The sequence below is a fragment of the Acipenser ruthenus genome, chromosome 16 (assembly GCF_902713425.1).
Source record: "Acipenser ruthenus chromosome 16, fAciRut3.2 maternal haplotype, whole genome shotgun sequence".
NCBI lineage: Eukaryota > Metazoa > Chordata > Actinopteri > Acipenseriformes > Acipenseridae > Acipenser > Acipenser ruthenus.
The window spans coordinates 23,768,078-23,788,782 of NC_081204.1; the positions used below are offsets into that span (position 1 = coordinate 23,768,078).

General features: G+C 39.4%; 2 protein-coding genes across 4 annotated transcripts in view; both read right to left on the minus strand.

The window, feature by feature from the left end:
• LOC117412376 (H(+)/Cl(-) exchange transporter 5) overlaps window positions 1-7,328 on the minus strand; it is a 38,060-nt gene extending 30,732 nt beyond the window's left edge. Inside the window, exons 1-2 of the mRNA XM_034020716.3 lie at window positions 6,910-7,328; window positions 3,399-3,560 (exon numbers count right to left, since the gene is read on the minus strand). Of these exons, the coding sequence (XP_033876607.1) occupies window positions 3,399-3,543 (145 nt within the window). The 5' untranslated portion in view covers window positions 3,544-3,560; window positions 6,910-7,328. The remainder of the gene's footprint in view (window positions 1-3,398; window positions 3,561-6,909) is intronic.
• Window positions 7,329-11,262: 3,934 nt separating this feature from the next.
• The window catches only part of LOC117412579 (protein Shroom4-like), a 57,944-nt gene continuing 48,501 nt past the window's right edge, over window positions 11,263-20,705 (minus strand). For 2 of the 3 annotated variants that reach the window (XM_058989105.1, XM_058989107.1), the window contains 6 exons: window positions 20,371-20,432; window positions 19,085-19,831; window positions 17,992-18,642; window positions 16,455-16,623; window positions 15,669-15,941; window positions 11,263-15,067 (listed from right to left, as the gene is read on the minus strand). In XM_058989105.1, coding sequence (XP_058845088.1) covers window positions 14,798-15,067; window positions 15,669-15,941; window positions 16,455-16,623; window positions 17,992-18,642; window positions 19,085-19,831; window positions 20,371-20,432 — 2,172 coding nt within the window. In that variant the 3' untranslated portion in view covers window positions 11,263-14,797. The remainder of the gene's footprint in view (window positions 15,068-15,668; window positions 15,942-16,454; window positions 16,624-17,991; window positions 18,643-19,084; window positions 19,832-20,370; window positions 20,433-20,705) is intronic. The other variant, XM_058989106.1, reaches the window with a different exon arrangement.

Here is a 20,705-nt window from a genome sequence, read left to right on the forward strand (position 1 = left end):
CTGAAGCATAACTAATGTGAAACAAAACTAGTAATAAAACCCGATTTATGACCAGCAATATGTTCGCAAAAATATCAAAACAATCGCAATTATGCTGAAAAAGATATTGCAAAAATATGTACAAAGCAGCAGAAATTGAGGTAAAGTAATGCATTGAGTTTTAACCGTACAGCCTGTTCAGTAACACTTTAATGTATGCATTTGAATTGTGTGTTTTGTACTGTACACTACAATATTTTTTATCCTAAATGTTTTAAGTTTTTTCTTAAGCCTTTACATTTTTGAAAAGGTCAATCCACGGTTCATCGCGCACCAGCGACCCCTGTGGCTGATAGGGCACCTGCGGGTCTGCAGCGGAGCCATTCAGATCTGTGTTGTCCTCCGGCACTATAGGTCTGATGGCTTCGCTGTGGATCCACAGTGCGAAAAATTATGGATTGGCAGGGACGCATTTCGGAGGCTGTTTCCCGAGTCGCCAGGGGGTTGCAGTGGTGAATCGGGATTAATAATAACACAATTGCCGATTCCAAATTGGGGAGAAAAATGGGATAGAATCATGGGCAACGACTAAATTAAAAAAAAAAAAATAATAATTGATTCGGTTTGATCTCTTGTTTATTTTGGATCAACTCTGTCTCCTGGCCATTTGCCTTCTCACACGCTATGCACATTTACATAGTACGGTCTGTGATAAACTGAACTGTACAATAAGCCAGTCAAGCATCATAAAGAAGAACCACTGCACAGATGAAGCATTGTCCTTTCTAACAGAAGGTACAGCAATCTACTTTAAAAACAACAATGGCTAGATATGAAATGTATTCAATTCCCTGACATTAAGAACATGATGCAAGATCATTTTAGATTAGTACTCATACTGTATCTAAGGAAAATCTATTCAAGTAGAAATGTTGGCTTCATTCACAACGGCTGCTAATCTGATGAAGTCGAGCGCCTGAACTAGAAAAAGTCAACTATGTTGACTAGTTATACCACTTAAACTTTAGAGCATCTGACCGAATGGATTTCTTCCTCGTAATGAAATCTGGCAGGTTAAAAGAAGCTAAAGTTAATAGATATTAATTTAATGAGCATAGACTCAGCTGCAGAGAAAACATAACATGTATGGTTTGTGGAGTACCGGTTTTGGGGGGTGACTATCAATGTTACTGTCACTAAGTCTGTGCTATAGATTTATATAGCTGAACACTGCAGATTATAAATGCAACCCAATAGCAGGATCCTGCTTGTGAGAACTAGAATACCCTAAAATCAGCAGCAACAGATACTGTGACCATGGTAACAGCTCATTAGTGTGATGTGATGGTTACTCAGTGTTTATATGTAAAGGAAAAATGAACACCTTTCAAAAGAAATAGGAACGTTTATCACAACTGTGGTTAGGTTAGGGGTCCTGGCAGAGTGTACATCTGCTGTAGTAGCAGAACACTGTTAAATGATGTCCATATTTGAAAAAAAGACTCTTTCATCCTGTCTCAAGAGCACCTAAAATAAAAGATTAACAGAATTGTACTTTGCTTAGCTGAGACCGGCTGGTGACAGCAGTCTTAACAGCCAGATAGTCCTTAATCTCTGCTGCAGTGGCTGCCAGCGCTATGAGCTGTTCTAATCAGAGCGCAGAGCTCTGCTTGATTGAAGTATAGGAAATGACAAAAGAGCAGTGAAAAGGGAACCGGGACAGTGATTCCCACAGCGCTTTGAGGGACAGCCCCTTCTCTCCCACCTTGTTAATGTTGTCTCTCCTACACTACTTAAGCCACAGTTGATCAATTAGCTCAAATCAAAGCTAGCAAAGAGTTGAATTCATACATTTATACCAGGGGTGTGCAATTTAAAAAAAAAAAAAAAAAAACTTCTTGTCCAAGTAACAAAATGCTAGGAAAATCTACTTGCCCCTCTCCGTCACACAAAAAAGTAGTTTTGGTTTTTACTTAACACAATCAATCAATCAATTAGTGATTAACAGGGGCGGATCTAGCCTTGTAGCTTGACTGGTTCACTAAGTTCTTCAAGATACACAAAAGGTTCCCTGTGACCCCACCTCAGCTCACCTCAACAAATGTATAACATGCTTTTAGGAAATGTTCCTTTCAGTGCTGATGTAGAGGTGTTTTAGTTTGTTGCATCACAGACACGAAATCATTGCTAACTATTACTGCTGCTTTGTGGAATTACGATTTTTCTTGACGTTCTTTCAGTTTTGTAACTGCTGAACCTCAGATTTTTAAAAGGACTTGTGTATAACCTGTCAAGTTCCTCTGTATTTTTTTGTTTTTCTACCAAAATGCACACAATATTTACAGTAGACTCCACTAAAATTCTGCAAAGACAATATGTTTTTTCTTTTGTTTATTTCTATTATATAACCTACGTTGCTATGTACCATATTTACATCTTTTCTTAGATTTAAATACTATATTTAAAAAAAAAAAAAAGTTTTTACTAGATTTGAAGATAAGCTATATTAGTTATTTATTGGACATGCACAATCCTTCAAAACTATATGTGAAACTATTAAAACATGAAGATTGGCAATATGTTTATAATGATAGAACTGAAATGATTATATATGATTAGTATTTCATTATTTTTTTTTAATAAAACACAGACTGTAAATCTCATGGCAATGTGTTTATGTATTGAGAATAGTGCAGGGAATGTTGCCCTCCCAAAATACACAACTAAAAAAAATAAAAGCCATCAGGGTATGAACCCTCAGAATTTGATGGATCCTACTGTAAGTATTGTGTGCATTTTGGTAGAAAAACAGTAAACAATGCAGAGAAACTTGACAGGTTACACAGGTCCTTTAAAAATCTGGAGTTACAAAACTGAAAGAAAGTCAAGAAAAATCAGAATTCCACAAAGCAGCAGTAACAGTTGGCAATGATTTTGTGTCTGTGATGCAACAAACTAAAACACCTGTACATCAGGAGATGGATTCAGTACTGCACTGAAAGAAACATTTCCAAAGTATGTTATAAATTTGTTGAGGTGACGTAGGGTCAGAGGGAACCTTTTGTGTATCTTGAAAAATTTAGTGAACCCGTCAAGTTACAAGGCTAGATCCGCCACTGTTAATCACTAATTGATCGATTGTGTTCACTGTTATCTAAAATCAAAATCCTACAAGGTATATTCTGCTTTCCCCAAAATGTCCCACCCCTGCTTATAACTGAAGATCACTTTGCATGAATCCCAATACAGCAGGTAGGCAGAGAACAGTTTTGCATTAATTAATTCAAACAACATTTTTTAGCTGTTACACAAATCAGCAGGTGAGATTTGTTTGCTGTCTGCTTAAAGACCATGAACCCAAACATGAGAGCTGCACGACTCTAATGTTTAGTATGGGAAACTAATGATTGAAAACATACCCCTGGAAACATCCCTGTCCAATGGTAGCACATCGTCTGTCACTGAGGAATCCAATGTGGCTCCAGCTATCTCCACCATGTCCTCATCACTGGTGCCGCTCTGCATGCTGTTAAAGCTTCCTCTGCGGTACTCAGGGTTGTCCATGTCTTACCAGCAAAGACCTGAAAGAAACCACATCAGTTTTATTGTTACATGGTATTACATCTTATTAAAAGTGCTCCTCTGTTTGCCTTACAAAATGCCTCAGGTTTCCCATGCTGTTTCCATGCCTTACCATTGTGTTCCATGCTTTACATGCTTAAATCTGGGTTTTCAATTACTGTAGTTTTGGGCTCCAGAGTGGCGCATCCGGTAAAGGCAATCTGCCCGGAGTGCAGGATGCTCCCTTTAGCTTGGAGATCGCCGGTTCGAATCCAGGCTATGCCACTGCCGACCATGACAGTTCTTTTTACTGCAGTTAAGTAAGCTGCAGTACATTTCATTTTCACTTCCCTAAATATTTTGTTTCTTTTCTCAGCAGTACGCTTCCTAATTACAGTCAGAAGTATTTCTATGGTGACCCTGACCCTGCTCAGGTACAAAACTCACCCTACATTACAGTTTTTCACTACGGTAACATCTTAAATTACCATGCTTGCTTCTTTGGCTGAAGAGATATTATCATGCCATCATCTAACTAGGGAATCTCCTGTGCAATTAAATCGTCCTTAAAATCCTGATGGTAAAAATGTTGAGGCTGTTAAAGAAGATGCAAGAGACATAAAAAAATCTGTTTGTGGGACTCAAAACTTTCTTTAGGCACTCTGTGATTTGACTGGCGAAAGATAATGTTGGTTGATTGGAGTTCACAAAAAACCTAGGTACGATAACCTTTTCACTTTCTTTTTCGTTTAATTATGGTGCTGCATTACAGTCCTTCAATGAAATGATTTGTGTTAATGGCAAGTGTGCAATACACAAACCTTAAGTGTATTTTTATTTTAGTTTTTTGCTGTTCTAAATTTCTTGAATGCAACTGTTCATTTTAACTAATTTATTTATTTTTTACACACAGTACTTACACACGTTTGGTCACCATCACAACTGTTACAGGAAACTGGGGTTACCGTATACTGCAGCACCTCTCTGCACTGAAGCATTTGTATATCAGCCAAAGGCTCATCTGATATCCCATTATGCCTTTTTTCTTAAAGGTGTACAGTCAAAGAACCCCCAATATCTCTGACAAGCACCTGGGTACACATTTTTATGACATATCACAACAAAAGCTATTTTTGCTATTTCAAGATTTTCTCAAGGGTCAGACAACTGACCCAACAAGCTGGGTTACACAGGTTTTTTTCTTCCTCTGTGTTTATAGCACACTGCTCTCTCACCTCGTCCCCATCCAGAACACCACTTTCAGCCTGTTTAATCTAGGTTAGGACTAACTGATCTGACAAGAGTTGGATCCAACAGCTCGAGTACAGGTGCTTCAGGCAGACTTCCCTCCCTGTTCTTCCCTTCTCTACTGCATTGTACCCCAGCACCTTTTGTTCTTTGTTCCTCTGTACTTAGGAGTGGGATAAGATTTAATATCCCCCCATGTAGTTAATCCTTAGTTTATTGTGGAAATGCAATTCCTCAGTAGTTTATCCAGCACCTCGACTGCACCCCGAATCTAGTAATTTGATGCCATTTAACCACAACTTTTATATATTTTTCCTAGTCTTTGGATAGCAGAACAAAGTTGGGAATAAGAACAGTTCATTCTAAGCCAATTCCTGCTGATATACGAATATTGGAAAGTTTTCATAAGAATCTCCACTCCATCCTGAGGCCCCAGTTTTGCCAGGATGCCTGGATGTGATGTGGCTGGCACTGTCATGGGATTCAACACCCTTTCTGTCGGACGTGTTGCAACTCCTGGAGTGCTGCTACAGTAATTCTACAGCCCTCTGCTGGAGCTCTGCTACTTGCATTTATTGCTGCTGCAATGCCACAAGTGGGTCAAGATTTACTCCATTGTTTTTTTGTTCCTGTAGCAGGCAGTGCCAACCCCTCTCTGGTACCAAACAGAGAAGGGTCCTGGTGTGACGCACACAAATATACTTCAAATTCTTTTAAGGACATTCTATTTACACAAATAAACAAAATAAAAGATTTCCTCAAGGGTCAGGCAAATGCCCCAAGAAGCTAGCTTACATAGCGCACAGCTTTCTCACACACTGTCTCCATGCAGGACAGCACTTTCAGCCTGTTGAGTCTAGTTTAAATAGAGCCTCATAGAGACTCAAAGAACTCCTCACATGAAGATAAAGTGGTGTGGTGACCGCACTAGTAGTATTTACACGGTATTGTTAAAATGTTAGCAGAATTTAGCAGAATCCTATACCCTGCTATGGGATGATATACAAAATCCAGGAAAAGGAAAAGAAAAAGATTGTAGTTTTAAACACTGTAGAAAACCTATTAAATCAAAGCACACTGTAATAAAGGTTCCAGAATGATTACCATTTATTATACTGTCTATTACAGAAATGTGTTTGAGTTCATCCAGTCAGGTGGGAAAACTAATGCACAACTAACTAGCATTGTGTCTCTGTATTTTCTTGGAGGTGGATGCCTTGGAAGTTTCATAAGTTTAATGCAGTGTTTTGCATATTGAAATCCCAGATCTGGAAAGGTAGCTAGTTCAGTCCCTTTGGTGACAGGTCATTCAGGTTTAACCAGCCTACATACCACGAACAAGTCTCAGATTAAGCAGGTGCACTTTTTGTGAATAGCCCATTGATCTGTGTATCAATGGGCTGTATTCATAAAGCAATATCAGGCTTGAAGGTGAAGTTTTCTAGATATTCTTTGAAATATGGGCCTGCAGTACATATACGTGCTGTACTGAAGCAAGCATATTTCACTCTAAACATTGTTATGTACAGTACCATCCATTTCTGACAGGTTAACTAGAAGAATGCAAACCGTATCATTGTCTGTAGACTTAGAGCTGCTTGTGATTCTCTCATAAAGAACAATGTACGTAAACACATCATTATCCACACAGTTAAAAAAAAAAAAAACTCCCAGTACCTAAAATCACCATTCTGAGATTCGAAATCACCGATTCCCGATTCTAATTTCCAAGCAATGAACTATGTGTGTGTAACTACGTATGACCCTGCCGAACCAAAAATATACATACATATCCAATAAAACCGATTGCTTAATTAAAATGCATGACCCTCAAAAGCACCAGTGAACATGTAAACTGATTGACGGGGTAAACAAAAAGCATAAACACGAATCAGTAATAACATTTTAAAAAAGTACAATTACACTTTATTTATAAATTTAAAAGGTACAATTACATTTGAATATAGACGTCTTATTTACGGTTAATTGATTCGGTGTCCAGTATTATCTCAATTTCACTTCAACGTTGCATTTTCATCCACATTCTCATGACCGTTCGTTCAGTAGCCTTTTGTATATATTTCGTAACCTATGTCTATATGGAATAAAACGATTACCTACCTTTTTGGACAGTGTGGTGTCGTGAGAAACTAGTCGGTCTGATTCCCGTGTCTTGTGACACAGCTTTTAAAATGTAAGTCTATACCGTCCACAAGTAACGTCTTTGAAGCTTGCCTGTCCAAACCCTGCTTTACGTGTTCATGTTCCTTTGAGAAAGACATTTCCCGTGTTCTTCATAATAGTCTTGGCGATAATAGTTATAAGCACGTTGACATGTTTTCCTAATAATATGCGCGTAATATTTAGAAGTTATTTTGAAAACCCAATCACTATGACAGCTACAGCGACTCTCAATCCCAGCTCATGCCAGTTTCCTGTTGGGCATTAAATCGATCTCAGAAATGACGATAGAAACGTTCAGTGGAATCGGTGATCAACTATACAGGCTGCTGTCATGCCCAGCACGATTAAGGTTAACTATGAGAGTGTATAGGGCAGACCATGTGTAAAAATCAGTCAACTACACAACATGTAAACTTCATAATATATATATATATATTTTAGTTATTGCACGACTTCTCTATAACTGATTTTTCTTCCTTGTATGTTTTATACATATTGTATTTATTTAATGTTTTGTCTCTGTGTGTATCATAGCATCTGTATTGGTACAGAAATAGTAACAAGACTCACGAATTTGCTCGCGGGTGTTTGCGGATAAACATGACGTGTGTGCGGTGCAACGTTATATAGGCGTGACTGGTAGACTCATCGTTCCTCCTGGTTTCTCAGAATCCCTAAAGTGACGTTTTTCACAGAGCTGCACACTTGATTAGTCAATTCCCACTGCAGTCTGAACCAGAACAGAATACCATCCAGGTGACCCGCAAAATGACGTTAAAACCCGGCCCACAGACCAGACGGTACACAACCCGCTAAATAAAATGTTTGGGTGATGCAAAAAAACGGAACTTTGTCATTATCAACATATGATTGTATGTAGACCCCATTCATAGAAGTGTTCTAATTCCCACTCTTCCGCACCAAAGTCTGGACCAGCATTTCTGTTGAGGAAACTTGGGACCTATGCAGAATTATTATACTCCCAAAACATCATTTACGGAGTTCAGATGCTGTCTATCATTTTAATTATTTTCTTATAAAAGCGACATCTTGTATCACATGCTTACTAGCCCATAGAAGCGGATTTGCATGATTTCGTTTGAACAGGCTATGGTCTCGACAAATTATATATGTGCTGGGCCACAATAGTTACAGCTATGGCAAAGCAAACAGTTGAAATGATGAGCAAAGTAGATTTACTTACACACATGTTGGATTTGGATATCCAGATAAACATCGACTACACTGACAGCAATACAACATACAGCAAAAACATTATGCTCCATATAATACTTTACAGTATACTTCTGCTCCTGTGGTACAATGTGGACATATGTTAAACAATGGGAACTGACAGCAAAATGCAGGTGCAGACTGAAATAATTCAGGGGGTTTCCAGCGTGTTTCAAAAAGGGAACTTGGGAAAAGCTGCCAAACTGTTGCCATCTGTTGGATGTAGGCAGTAGACTGTTACCATGAAACTAAGTTTGCTGTACTATATCATATATCCAGTGTTACCCTGGCCTCCAGTGACAGGGATGTAGTTCACGTGCTCATACATTTTTATTGATCATATCTTGAGATGCATGTATTAAGAGTTGAGACTGTGACCTGCATGTGTCATTTGTCAAAGCAGAGGTAATCAATGATGTAACTAATGGGGTCTTTGATAAGCATGATATTGACAGAGAATATACCTCATTAGTCAAGCCACTGTATGTAGAGCACAAGATGAAAATTCTGCCTACAAGTGACAGCCAAAGATGAAATATTTACACTAAAACTTCTCTAATTCAGCCCCTCTACAAACCTGTATAATTCAGCATAATGGCCTAAACCCCTATTGAAATAGTGGTGCGGTTCCCACTACAATCCGGAACCTGTCTATACCTGAAACCAATGTAAATCTGACTGCAGTCCTGCACCACGTCATGTATGTTGTGTAAATACACAGTAAAATCTTTATTTACAAAATGAAGACCATAAATAAAAATGAATATAAACCTTGACTTCCAGGTTATACCTGGACACGACTACTGTATGTACTGCAATGTACTTTAAAAGTTATTAAAGTGTTCAAATAGTTAGTCATTATATATATATATATATATATATATATATATATATATATATATATATATATATATATATATACACATACATACATACATCTTTTGGTACAGCATTAGATTTTGCAATACCTGTGTAATCCAGCAAGTGATTACTATTGGAATTAGCATAGGTTATATTAATTTGTCTTTTGCCACATTTTTAATTTTTGAATCCTATGTAGGCCACTTGTGTGCTCTTGCTTGTTTTAAGGTAAGTTTTCTCACTTTGCATACATTTATTAATGCGAGTGCCATCTTTAAAATTGCATAACTGTACAAGTGGGCCTACAAAGGATTTGATACACACACACACACACAAAAGAGATTGTAACAATAAACAACTTACTTTCTGCAAAATAACCTTCATAGAAAATATTTCATTTCTGGCCGTCACTTGTAGGCAAAATCCCCATTATATAGATGCCATGTCCTTTCAGCTTTGTATTATCTTACATTCTGTAATATATAAAAACTGCATCTCTATGGGCAAAACAGCAGAACTGACTTTGTCATGGGGTTTATAGGTGCTCAACATTTACTGATGTTGCACTAGGAACAATGTTAAAAATGCGAACGCTATTCTGGAGAACAGATTCGGTTCAACTACCCCCCCTAGCTTCCTTGACTGTAATTGATGTGGTAATCGTTGAGGAATTGAGTTATCCCTTCATAATAATTCAGAAACTTCTGGCTTATCACATCTCAACTAGGGGTAAACCCTAGTCAACTAGAAAAGTGCCAGTCGACCTCAGAAACTGACAGTCAACCAATCGCAAGCTTCAATTTCAAAGCAGCAGCAGAAATATGGTCCTGTTTTGTGAGTTTAAAGTGTATTCTAGTAACGAACCAGCAATGTAAATGTATTCATTGTATTCATCTGTTTGAATTAATTGTGAAGCACGCAGTTTCAGATGGGTGGAAGTGTGGTTGCGGTTGCAAACCATTACATGAAAATTATATTTCATAACATTAATAAATATTTCAAGCAGTTTTAAAATATAGTGCTCAAATAGCAAAGTGGTACAAATCTGTACACACAGAGAACCAGTTTATTAATATTTTATTTTAAAGTGGCAACTAGTCAACTCAGGTAAATAAGTAGTCATTCTACCATTAGGCTTTAGTGGCAGTGCTGTGTTCAGACTGCACATACCTGTTTTTAAATAGATATGTTCTTTAGCAGGAAGTAACTATGTAAGAAACTGAAGCTGAAATATTGTTAACTAAAAAAAAACTCCACCCAACATCCAGAGAAGCTGTGGGTGTTGCTTCCAAGCACAGTCCGTTCTGAGAGATAAGGGCTAACGAGTCACTTCAGAGCCAGAAACATTTTCCAGCTAAGCTTCATCACACAAACTGTGAAGACCAGTTTAATACTGCATGTGAAACCTAATTCTTGATGTCTTGTTTTTTGTTTTGTTTTTCACCTCAATGATTGCTCGTCATTATTTTAATTTCTTTGAAAGTATTTAGCCAATTCAGTGCAGAAGTTCATTTCAAACACAGCATCTATTACATACAAGGGATCTATGGCAAGAATCCCTCTTAACAACTGTAGTAATTTTATCAAAGTTAAGGGTAGAGGGAAATATCATGTATATTTAAAATGCATTTGTTTGAGTATATTATTGGCTGGTAGCGAGATTCTTTGAAAATGGAGCTCCTATAACATTTTCAAAGAGACTCACTACCAGCCAATAAATCAGTTTTTATATAATCTGTTGTGGATTAAACATTTAGAATGCTTTGTCATTGACATTCAAAGTAGATCTAGTCTCAGTGATATTATAAGTGTAGTTGTGGCTAATAGGTTCTAAGGGGGGCATAACTTTGGAGGCTTGGTGGTCCAGTGGTTAAAGAAAGGGGCTTGTCACCAGGAGGTTCCATGTTCACCCCAGCTCAGCCACTGACTCGCTGTGTGCGACCCTGATCAAGTCACTTCTGCTCCATCCTTCGGGTGAGACGTAAAACCGAGGTCCTATTGCAAGTGACTCTGCAGCAGCAGTTGTGATGCATAGTTCACCCTCAAGTCTCTGCAAGTCACTTTGGATAAAAGCTTCTGCTAAATTACTAAATAATAAATAATAATGTTTGTCTCAACAGCAGCAGCTGAACAGAAATTACCCTGAACAACCCAGAACCATGACCAAAAATGTAAAAAGCAAGCAACACCAAAACATTTGTTAACATCATTTATATGGCAGGAGAGTACAGGTTACAAAAAAATGCAAAATACAGTATTCAAATGAACTGTCAAATTTACACACTCTACAAATTTCTTAATTAAAAAAAAGGATATAGTTATAACTGAAGTATTGTTTAAATACAACTTTGGCATTATCATATATAAAGACAACGAAGGAAACTACTGTACAGCACTGTTAAGTCAGAACCATATAAACTTAACATTTAGCACACACATATAAACATGGTTATACCGATAACTTTGTGATCCCTCACTCCCTCCATCTCCAGTTTGATTGTCACTAGCACGGATGGTTTCACTGAATGACTAGTGTCTCAACAATATTAGTGTTATAATGACAGGCTCATAGAAATTACTCAAACTGTGTAATGTCTCCAACAGCATGTCAACAGGTTACTTTAGTCTGCCCATTTCAATTGTGCATTACAACGAGGGCGGTGTCTTTACACAACTTCACAATAACCCTATTTTTGCACCTTATCAAACTAAATAGCTTTCTGATAAATCTACATGATGAATAATGTGAACTTTCTGACCTCACACATAAACCGTTGCCCCCGGTAACTCAAGTCAGCCATAAGCTTGTAAAGGCTCATTATTAAAGGGTACATAAGGACCTTTTTATTTTATTGTGTTACACTTTTTTAAAACTTTTAAATTGCATCACCCTCCTGCTCACATATGTAACTGAGATGGATTCACCAGTGAGCAGGAGGATGATGGGGAATGTAGTTCTGAGAGGTCCATGCGGGTACATGGGAAGCCATCTTGAGGCAGGGAATGCAATTTAAAAGTTTAAAAAAGTGGTCAAAATGTAAAAAAAAATAAAAATTAAACAATACACGCACCTTATGTAAACAGTTGTAGCAACACATGGGAACATGTAACACAATAAAATAAAAAGGTCCTTATGTACCCTTTAAGTTAGCTGCTCCCTCATTCAGGAACACTCTACCATCTAGTATTATAGAAATTATAAATTGAATTTAGTATGTTAAATAGGGAGAGAGATAGTTACAGTGAAATTAAACTCTGTAGTAGTGTTTTAATTAAGGCTAGATGTGTATTGAGTGTACAATTCAATATCAAATAGGGTTCTAACTGTATAACCCAACCCTGAACAGTGAATGAATGGCACTTCCCTCTTAGACTGGAAAGAACCACGAATACCATGATATGAAATGGAGTAAACATGCAGAAGTACTGTGTGGTCCAGTGGTTAAAGAAAAGGGCTTGTAACCAGGAGGTCCCTGGTTCAAATCCCAGCTCAGCCACTGACTCACTGTGTGACCCTGAGCAAGTCACTTAACCTCCTTGTGCTCCGTCTTTCGGGTGAGACGTAGTTGTAAGTGACTCTGCAGCTCATGCATAGTTCACACACCCTAGTCTCTGTAAGTCGCCTTGGATAAAGGCGTCTGCCAAATAAACAAATAATATTAGGTGATTAACAGTTTAATTGCTCACCAGTCCAGATTAAGTCCTTGAATCAATAATCCTTTTTGTTTTGTTAAAGCACCGTCTAGGTTAATGGATACATATTAAGTACATTTACAAATAACAGAAAACGCTCTTCATCAACCCCCCCCCCCCCCCTTCCCCCCAACAAAACACTTTGATATAAAGCAGACAGTTTGACTGCTTGCAAGATAAACCAACACATTGATATGGTATATGATATGGCTCAATACTATTATTGGCAGAATATTATATGGGTTTAATTTAGGAGGGTATAAAAACCAATAGGACACCAGCCTTTAAGCTTGACACAGGGTAGCTGAAATTATATATATATATATATATATATATATATATATATATATATATATATATATATATATATATTCAGATTATTATACAGATCACCCACAGACAAAGACCTTCAAAGCATGTCATTAACTCATCTTGGGCAATCTGTAGTTTCAAATAAATTACGTATTCACAGTTATACATACGTTTGACAGTTTATAAAATCAATTTAAAAAGTCCATTAAAAAAAAAAAAATTAAATGAAAACAAAACCAAAAGATATTTGGCAAGCTAAGTCAAAAACTTTTTTGAAAAAAAATGTGAAAAGAAATGTGTATGTGCTCATTACAGAGACGCGATACACTAGTATTTTCATAATATTATTATATATGGTACTGTGTTATATTTTACACAATTATTTTGCAAAAACCTTTCGTCCTCTAATTGCAGGTGAACTGAAGGCCTGGCAGGATGAAGCCTATATATCTATAGAAACACATATAGATACAATGCATATATACATATATTGAAATATGAATAAAGGATCCCTGTACTCCAGTAGGATTGTCCGTAATATTTTGCTTCCATGCGGACTCCTGAGTGTTTCATTATATTTGACGAGGTCCCGAGATTAAAGTACAAAACGATTTACTTCATTTAAATAAAACTGAATTGCAGCAAACCACAAATTAATTAAACTGAAAGATTTTAGTTTTTTTTTTTTTTTTTACAAAATGTACCTAACAATCTCCTGCAGTAAATATTTCATAAGAATTTCCAGTTTTCCATTCTCAGTTTTGTTTGGCATGAACAAGGCACTGTTTTCAGGATATAAATACATACTGCTGGAAAGCAACAAGAGAACAATTAACAGTGTGCAATATAACTTTCACGGTATACGGTATATAGGTTTCAGGAAGCCTTTACAGCTATATACTAGTAAGAAAGATTAATAATTTGCAAATGCTTTACCATTGCTTAGAAAAGGTCCAGTACTGTAACTGTTTGGTCTGGCTCTCCAATGACTTCAGAAGTACGATACTGCTCGGTTTGTCATTGCTGATTGCCTAAAAATAAAATAAAATATTTAAATCGCCTTTGCAAGACAATAAGAATTTCTTTTAGCGATATTTCTTTGGCATTAAAAAAAAAGTACTTTTTGCATAATTTCAGATTTTCGCAACTGTCAGAAGCCTTACAAATCCTACTCAAGATCCACTAGTTCACTAGGATTCACACATAAATTGATATTTTATTTTATTTATGTGTACGTAGGACTTCTCTAATACTGGTCACTGCACTGCACTGCACAGCATTAAAAAAAAAAAGACTGGGTTCATTCTAGACCAGTATAACTAGGTTCCTGGTTGTTTGTTCAGCAGTGTGCGAGGCCCATACTCAGGCTCCTGGTAGTTTGTTCAGCAGTGTACGAGGCCCATGCTCAGGTTCTAGTTAGTTTATTCAGCAGTGTGCGAGGCCCATGCTCAGGCTCCTGGTAGTTTGTTCAGCAGTGTACGAGGCCCATGCTCAGGCTCCTGGTAGTTTGTTCAGCAGTGTGCGAGGCCCATGCTCAGGTTCTAGTTAGTTTGTTCAGCAGTGTGCGAGGCCCATGCTCAGGTTCTAGTTAGTTTGTTCAGCAGTGTGCGAGGCCCATGCTCAGGTTCTAGTTAGTTTATTCAGCAGTGTGCGAGGCCCATGCTCAGACTCCTGGTAGTTTGTTCAGCAGTGTACGAGGCCCATGCTCAGGTTCTAGTTAGTTTGTTCAGCAGTGTGCGAGGCCCATGCCCAGGCTCTCACGCAGGCACCGGAGCTGCTCCTCCCCCAGCCGGATCTTTTCCTCCAGCTGTCTTTGCTCGATGATGAGCCCAGACTTCATCTTGACAAAGTGCCGGTAGTCCTGGAGCTGCTCCTCAGTGAGGTATCGGGACAGCACCTCCAGCACCACGCGCTCCCGCCTGTCCACATGCTCCTTCAGCTCCCGAGCCTCCCCGAGCTGCTCCGACAGCTGTTTCTTCTTTTCAGTCAGGGCCAGCTGGGAAGAAACCATGACAATCTGGAATTATTTTGCTTGCTACAATCACTTTAAATAAATGGATCTTCCAATAGAGCTGCATGAACAGCTAGCTATTAGTAGACCTACAGACTCAAGTCAGATTTATTCATTCTATACTCAAAAAAGGGGAATTTGGAAAACCAGGACTGGCTGCATTACTAGTTTTTCTAATGCGGATTAAAAACAACCAAATTTACAGAGAGACTGTTCAAGCCATGCCACATACAACGAACTAAGCTAAAAAAAAATAGCAATACATTACATTTTTTACATTTAAAAATGAGATACAAGTCTAAATAAATAAATAAATAAAAACAAGATAAACAGGTCAAAAGTCTGTTTTTTAAAAGGGACACCAGGCTAGAATCACTGATTGAAACGACCTGGAAATTCCAGAGGAGCTAGGCTCCTGAAATCATTGAAATATTCAGCAGAGAAAGACCGGGGATCAATCCCGAAAACACACTGGCAGCAAGTGACTGGAAGTGAGGACAGGTGTTATGAGCCCAAAGAACAGGGATCTCCTGGTTCTTACTTGATCTTTCCCCAGCCTGTCCCCTACTCTACGAGCTCTTCTTACCCTCTCATCATGGCTGGCCTCGAGGCCTAGGCCGCTCAGAGCGTTCTCCACCCTGGCCAGGCGGCCGGACAGGGACAGCAGCAGGCTCACCACCTTCTCCAGGTCTCCAATGAACATGCGGAACTTGTCCAGCTCGTTCGGCTTGCAGACGGTTTGCACCAGGCTCTCCACCTCCTCCCCCAGGGTGCAGTTTGCACCAATGTCCTCCAGGAGGCTCTGCTGGGCTTCGCGGAGCACCGACAGCTTCCTGCTCAAACTGTCAATCAGCTGTTGCTATGGAAATGGACACACCAATGTTAGGAACAGTTTTAAAAGGTGAACAAATTCAAACAATTCGATGTGATTTAAAAAAGCCCCATGCCTGCACTCTCCAGTCTGCCAAATACAAACCCTTCTTTCTGTGTTTATACTACACATTTACCATAGATTACCCTGGCTTACCATGTTTTATAATTCATTTTACCATACCTGTCTGGGCTTTACCGTGCTTTCACTATTGTAAACTTTTATAAGAATCTTAGAAAAAGCACACCACCAAAATGAATGTTTACACTTTAAATGTTTTCCACGTGTTAAACATGTATCAACCTTACAAGCTCTTAAATGAATTAGATTTAATTTTTAGTAACACTACTGGGTACATTTTACCTTTTGGAAAACACGATAACGAACGATAATTTTGAGTAAATAGTTTTGAGAATCGAGCCCAAATGTCTTTAGCGTTATACTGCAGAGCATTAAACAGAATTTAACATCGCTGCTCTGTAAACATCGTGTGGGCTTTACCTTCTTGAAGGCGAGCTCATCATCCTCTTCCTCCTCCTCCTCCATGCCTGGCAGCTCCTTCACCCTGTTGAGCAGCTCTGCCTTGCCCGCGGAGATGCTGTAGTAGGAGGAGCAGGAGGTAGGGCTCACCGAGGGGCCAGGTGTCGGGGAGGGGGCCAGCGAGGAACACCTGACAACAGGCAAGAGAGTTCACTGAATAAATCAGGACAGCAGCTCCTTATCAATACAGAGTAGATAGGATGCATTAAAACAAGAGAGTTCACTGAATAAAGCAGGGACAGTAGCTCCTTATCAATACAGAGTAGATAGGATGATTTACATTAACACAAGAGAGTTTACAAAATGAGAGGCCATTCGGCCCACCAGTGTTCGTCTGCTTCCTAGTAGCTGATTGATCTCAGAACTTGGTCAAGTTGAGTCTTAAAGGACTCCCAGCGATTCTGCCTTCACAACATAACTGGTAGCCTGTTCCATACCCTGAACACTCTGTGTGAAGAAGTGTCTCTTACCCTCTTACCTAAGTCTATCTTCACTTAATGTCCAACTATGTCCTTTGGTCCTGGTTTCTGTGCTGCGCTTGAAGTAGTGGTTTGGGTTAATGATGTCAACTCCTTTTTAGATTTTAAAGACTTCAATCCCCCTGCCCCCCCCCCTGCCCCCCCCACTCTTTTTTGTTTCAGGCTAAATAGATTCAGTTATTTGTAGCTCAGTTCTTTAAGCTCTGTGGTTAGTCTGGCTGACATGTTTAAGAACGTTATGTACACTGCTGAATTGGAGACATTAAAAAAGACTTCTAAATAAAGTCATTGAATTGAGTTTTTCTAAGAACATCCAGGCAGGTCAGGGAAAACTGGTTCAAAATCATAGAACTAGAGAAGATGTTACATCTAAAATATTCTGTGGGATTTTCCCGTCTTTCCTGTCGATTTATACCATTAGGCCACTTGATGGCAGTGTATACATTTATTTCAGTCCACTTGGGGAAAGGCAAATGATTACCTTGCAATTTCAAAATATTGCCACCAGATGGCACTCAGTGTAACAGAGCAGTAACTGAGGTCTTTCCAGGCAGGTTGCCCATATTAGCACACACTTATATGGCCAAATGACCAAATACAAATATTTTCCTTGACATGTATTCCATAATAAATAAAAGCTTTTAGAAGTTTAAAGGTGGTGATCATTGAAGGTTGGTCACATATCCCTCAAGATCCTTGTGGACACACTGAATGCCCACGGTGGCCAAACCACTATTTTGACAGTGGTATGGCCGGTATTTATATATAATATATAGTAGACACTGATATTTATGTGATGCAGCTATCTGAAATCTCTTTGTATCAGACGGAACTGATGTCACATGACTGACTATGCTGTTAAATGTATCTTTTTTTAACTACTATAAAAAGAATAGCATAGTAGTGTGCTGGAAATTAGGATATTTTCACCCACTCAAGGTCAGAGCGGTGGAGTTAATATCAGCTTGTAATATGAAGTCTTAAACAACAACACCAGCTCAACTAAAACAGCGACTCACCTCTCTGGCTGAATGTCCACGTTCAGTTGCAGGACGTTTCGATTGTTCCTCCTCTTTTCAGCCGGCCTATTCTCCTCGCTTCTGGGGAAGATCTCCTCTATGAGGTCTGCGGCTGTCACTCTGGAGCACGGGTCCAGGATGCCTGCGAGGGAGCTGTCTGTGCTCACAATGTCCCTGAGGAGCTCCTCTGGAGTCAGGTTGACCAGAGCTGCCTTCACCACTTCCAGCTGGGGAGGCTCTTCCTCCTCCTCAGGAACGGTATCAATATCAGTCTCTAGAACACTCACAGCAAGGTGTGTTGGAGTCTCCTGGGGGCTTTGATAGCAGGCCGGGAGATCTTCACTTAAGGCATCTTCCTGTCTATATTCGTCTATGTTAGTTTCTAAAATATTTTCTTCAGGTTGAATGAGAATGCTTCGAGTAGTTGTTGGAGCTGCCTTTTTAAACTCCTCTGGTCTCCTACAGAGGTCTCCGTTTTGTTCGTAGTTCATGGCAAAATAGGACTCAACCAGTCCTTCAGAGCCCTTCTCAGGCTTGATGCTGAAGCAGAGCAGGTTACCGTAGACAGACCTCTTCTCATGGCACATGACCTTCTGGTGTGTGTACATTGGCACCCCCATTGCTTCTTTGTCCACTGATGTTTCTGATCTCCTACAAGACAAATGGAAAGTTAGCAAGCAAATATTTAATCAGAAAGGCATGAAATTATTTCTGTCGAACTCTATGGACATTGCAAATGTAGTTTCCGTCTTTTGAACTGATAACAGATAAACTTTTTTTATGACTTGTTTTGGTCTATAATGCACAGTATATAAAATTACATTTAATACTAATGGCATACACAAAAAATTTGGATTCAAGCAATGTCCAAACATTTAAAATTCCCCGGCGCTGTAATAAAATATTATATGTAAAACCTTTCAACTGCTGTTGCCTGTGATAATGAAATACTGCTGTAATCCAGTTAAGAAGTGGCCAGGGTCCAAGCAATGACCTAACTGTAATTTAAACTGGGCAGACTAATGCTAGGAGTTGTGTTCTTTCTCTGGAATAAGGAGACTACAGGGACCCAACGCCCACGACAAACACCCACCTCGACCGCAAGCCAGCCGCTGCTGGCACAGCGAGTGCGTCTGGAATCCTGGGTGGCACAGGGTCACCATGAAGCTCGCAGCTGCTGTCTTGCCTGCCTGCGCAGCAGAGTTGGTTGCAGGTTTTGGGCACAAGGGCAGATCTGTGATTGGCTGGGAGCAGCCCATGTGGCTCGTGGAAGCACCTCAGGTAGTTCTCTGGTGGCTCTCTCAAAGGGAGGCTTCTCGAGCGCTGTCTGGATGTCTCAAGGTTGCAGGGTGGAGGAGAGGAATCCGAAGGGCTGCTGTTATACCCGAGTGGCGGTGCGCGCTGGGAAGTCGGCAGGCTGCAGAGGGCACTATGGGATGCTCTCCTGTGCTTGTATTTCTCCCAGTTTGGGGGTGGCGGCCTGGGAGGTGGTGGCCCCTTCTTCTTGCCAGCCTCCTCTTCCCTAGGCCTAGGCTCCTCCAGCTCGCACAGCGCCGGTGGCCCTCCAAACTCCCTCATGTGCAGCCGTTGCAGCCGCTGCAGGTCCACCCGGATGTTGCTCTCGGACAAGGCCCTTCCTCTTTGGGGGTACTTGACAAAGCCTTCCGAGTGTCCTTCCAGGGGAGTGGTGGTCCAGCTGGTGCTGTGCTGGTCTTGGGAGAGGTCATAAGATGATGCTGCCCGGTGGTGAATCCACCTGTTCTCAAAGGTGTCCTGAGGCTGTCGAACAGCATCTCCAAGCTGGCAACTGTTCCTGCAGCACTGGAAGTCTCTGAAAACACTGAAACACAATACAAAACAATACTGTACAAGACATTTTCTTAGCTGCTGCAGAGAAAAAAGCACTGTCAAATAATAAGAAGGCTTCCTTTGTAACCCCTTATCTTGGCAGTTTCAGTTATTGATTTACTACAGGTTTTTTTTTTTATGTTTTATTTATTTATTTTAAAATCATGTAATTGTCAGAAATAAACAGATGTTAATATAACATATTCCTAAATAGGGTTTTAAAATGATGCAAACCTTTATACATTTGTTTAATGTAGAATATTGAGATATTAAATGGGTGTTAAGTGTTCTATATAATTCCCCATCTATCAACAAAAACAGTTGTTTTTTTGTAAGGTCCAGATTCATAGAAATCAAGTATACTTCAGAAAGAAAGATGAAAAATAAAATCTCAAAAGAGAAATTTCTCTGGACTTTCCAGATCAAGCTGTTGTTATTTTTTTTATTTTTTTTTGCATGACAAACAATCTCCCCATCAAGTGACTATTAGTCATGCGTTACTGAGACCCACAAACAAGGGAAGTGCCTTACCTCTCTGTCAGACTCGCCTTCCTGTTGATTTTTGTTTGCTCCTGTTCCTCCACAGGAAATGTCTGCAAGAGAGGATTGCCAATTTAAATGAAGTGAAAACGCAGCTGCCACAATTACTGCAAGGTAACTAAAATAAGAACAACAAAAAGGTCATGAACAGCATTGTTCACATTTTTGGAGGCTGCGAAGTGCCAAATAATCAAACATGCTTAATAAATAGCAATCGAGGGAGGGGAATTCAGCACTGGAATTTTGAATCCAAATGGTGCCTAGGTTAGTTAGCCTTTGCTATTTATAAATTGGAAAGGGCAAGACGATGCTTAGATTCTTAGGAA